The 1,361-nt window shown below is 49.8% G+C and overlaps 1 protein-coding gene across 1 annotated transcript; it reads left to right on the plus strand.

Annotated features, from left to right (window-relative positions):
• Positions 1–96: 96 nt before the first annotated feature.
• Positions 97–1,029, plus strand: Pmar_PMAR027665 (delta-aminolevulinic acid synthetase, putative; the record flags this gene model as incomplete). The annotated part of the gene is made up of 1 exon (XM_002785171.1): positions 97–1,029. The coding sequence occupies one exon, from the start codon at positions 97–99 to the stop codon at positions 1,027–1,029; it is 933 nt and encodes a 310-aa protein (XP_002785217.1).
• Positions 1,030–1,361: the final 332 nt, after the last annotated feature.

The following is a 1,361-nucleotide window of genomic DNA, read 5'->3' on the forward strand; positions in this document are numbered from 1 at the left end:
CATGAAGCTATCAACACGAGTGGTACTGGTGCTGGTGGCACTAGGAACATCTCTGGCACGACCAAGTACCACGTTGAGCTTGAGCAAGAGCTGGCAATGAACCATGAGAAGGAATCCGCGTTGGTGTTCTCCAGCGGTTATGTAGCCAATGAGGCCGCCCTTTCTGCTGTGGGCAAAATCATGCCTGACTGCGTTATGATTTCCGACTCGGGGAATCACTCCTCGATGATCGAAGGTATCCGCCATTCAGGTTGTGAGAAGACTATATTCAAGAACAACAACCTCGAACAGTTGGAAGCCATTTTGAAGTCGTATCCCCTCGAGAGGCCGAAGATGATCATTTTTGAGTCTGTCTATTCGATGGCTGGCTCCATTGCTCCTCTGGAAAAGATCTGTGACCTTGCTGAAAAATACAATGCTCTCACTTTCTGTGATGAGGTGCATGCTGTTGGTATGTACGGCGAGCATGGCGCCGGAGTTGCTGAGCGTGATGGTGTTGCTGATCGCATCGATGTTATCTCTGGGACTCTTGGGAAGGCTTATGGCGTCTTCGGTGGTTATGTCGCTGCCTCCAGAAACTTCATCGACTGTGTTCGTTCCTACGCCGCTGGTTTCATCTTCACTACTGCCATTCCCCCCGTAGTCGCTGCTGGCGCTCTGGCATCAGTTCGTTACTTACGCCACTCGGGTGTCGAGAGAGAGATGCAGCAGTTACGTGCCAAACAGTTGAAGACTAAGCTACGCTCCAAGGGTCTTCCCGTGATGAACAGCACTAGTCACATTGTACCGGTGTTGGTCAGGGACCCAGTCAAGGTCAAGCGGGTCACTGACAAGCTTCTGGAAGAGTACAACATATATCTACAGCCGATCAACTACCCCACTGTGCCCAGGGGCACCGAACGTGTGAGGATCACACCTTTGCCGTTGCACTCTGAAGAAGATCTCGACATGCTGGTTTCGGCCTTGGACAACATCTGGGATGACCTTGAGCTGCCTAGGAACATTCCGGTCGATGACGTTACTGAGTGAAGCTCGCGGAGTTTCCTCTTCATGTTGGCCAATAATCTTCTCTCTTCTCCGTCAGAGTTTTCTGCTTCGAAGCGTCCTCTGACGGCGGGCATAATCGCTTCTCAGTTTTCTGAGTGCGAGCCCGATCATTACTGTCTCATTAAGAGACTACCTATTACAGTGCTTACTCTAGGTTATTGCTGATTCTGCGTTTTTTTAGTAATCCAGTGTCTTCGTATTGGCTGGTTAGCTGAGTAGAGTTCGAGCATGGTAAGTTGCCATGCTTGAACTCGTTACCATTAGTAACGATATTATCGCTAACAGTCACGCCCTTGAGATACAGTGTGATCTTT

The sequence above is a fragment of the Perkinsus marinus genome, assembly GCF_000006405.1.
Source record: "Perkinsus marinus ATCC 50983 genomic scaffold scf_1104296933634, whole genome shotgun sequence".
In the NCBI taxonomy this organism is placed as follows: domain Eukaryota; phylum Perkinsozoa; order Perkinsida; family Perkinsidae; genus Perkinsus; species Perkinsus marinus.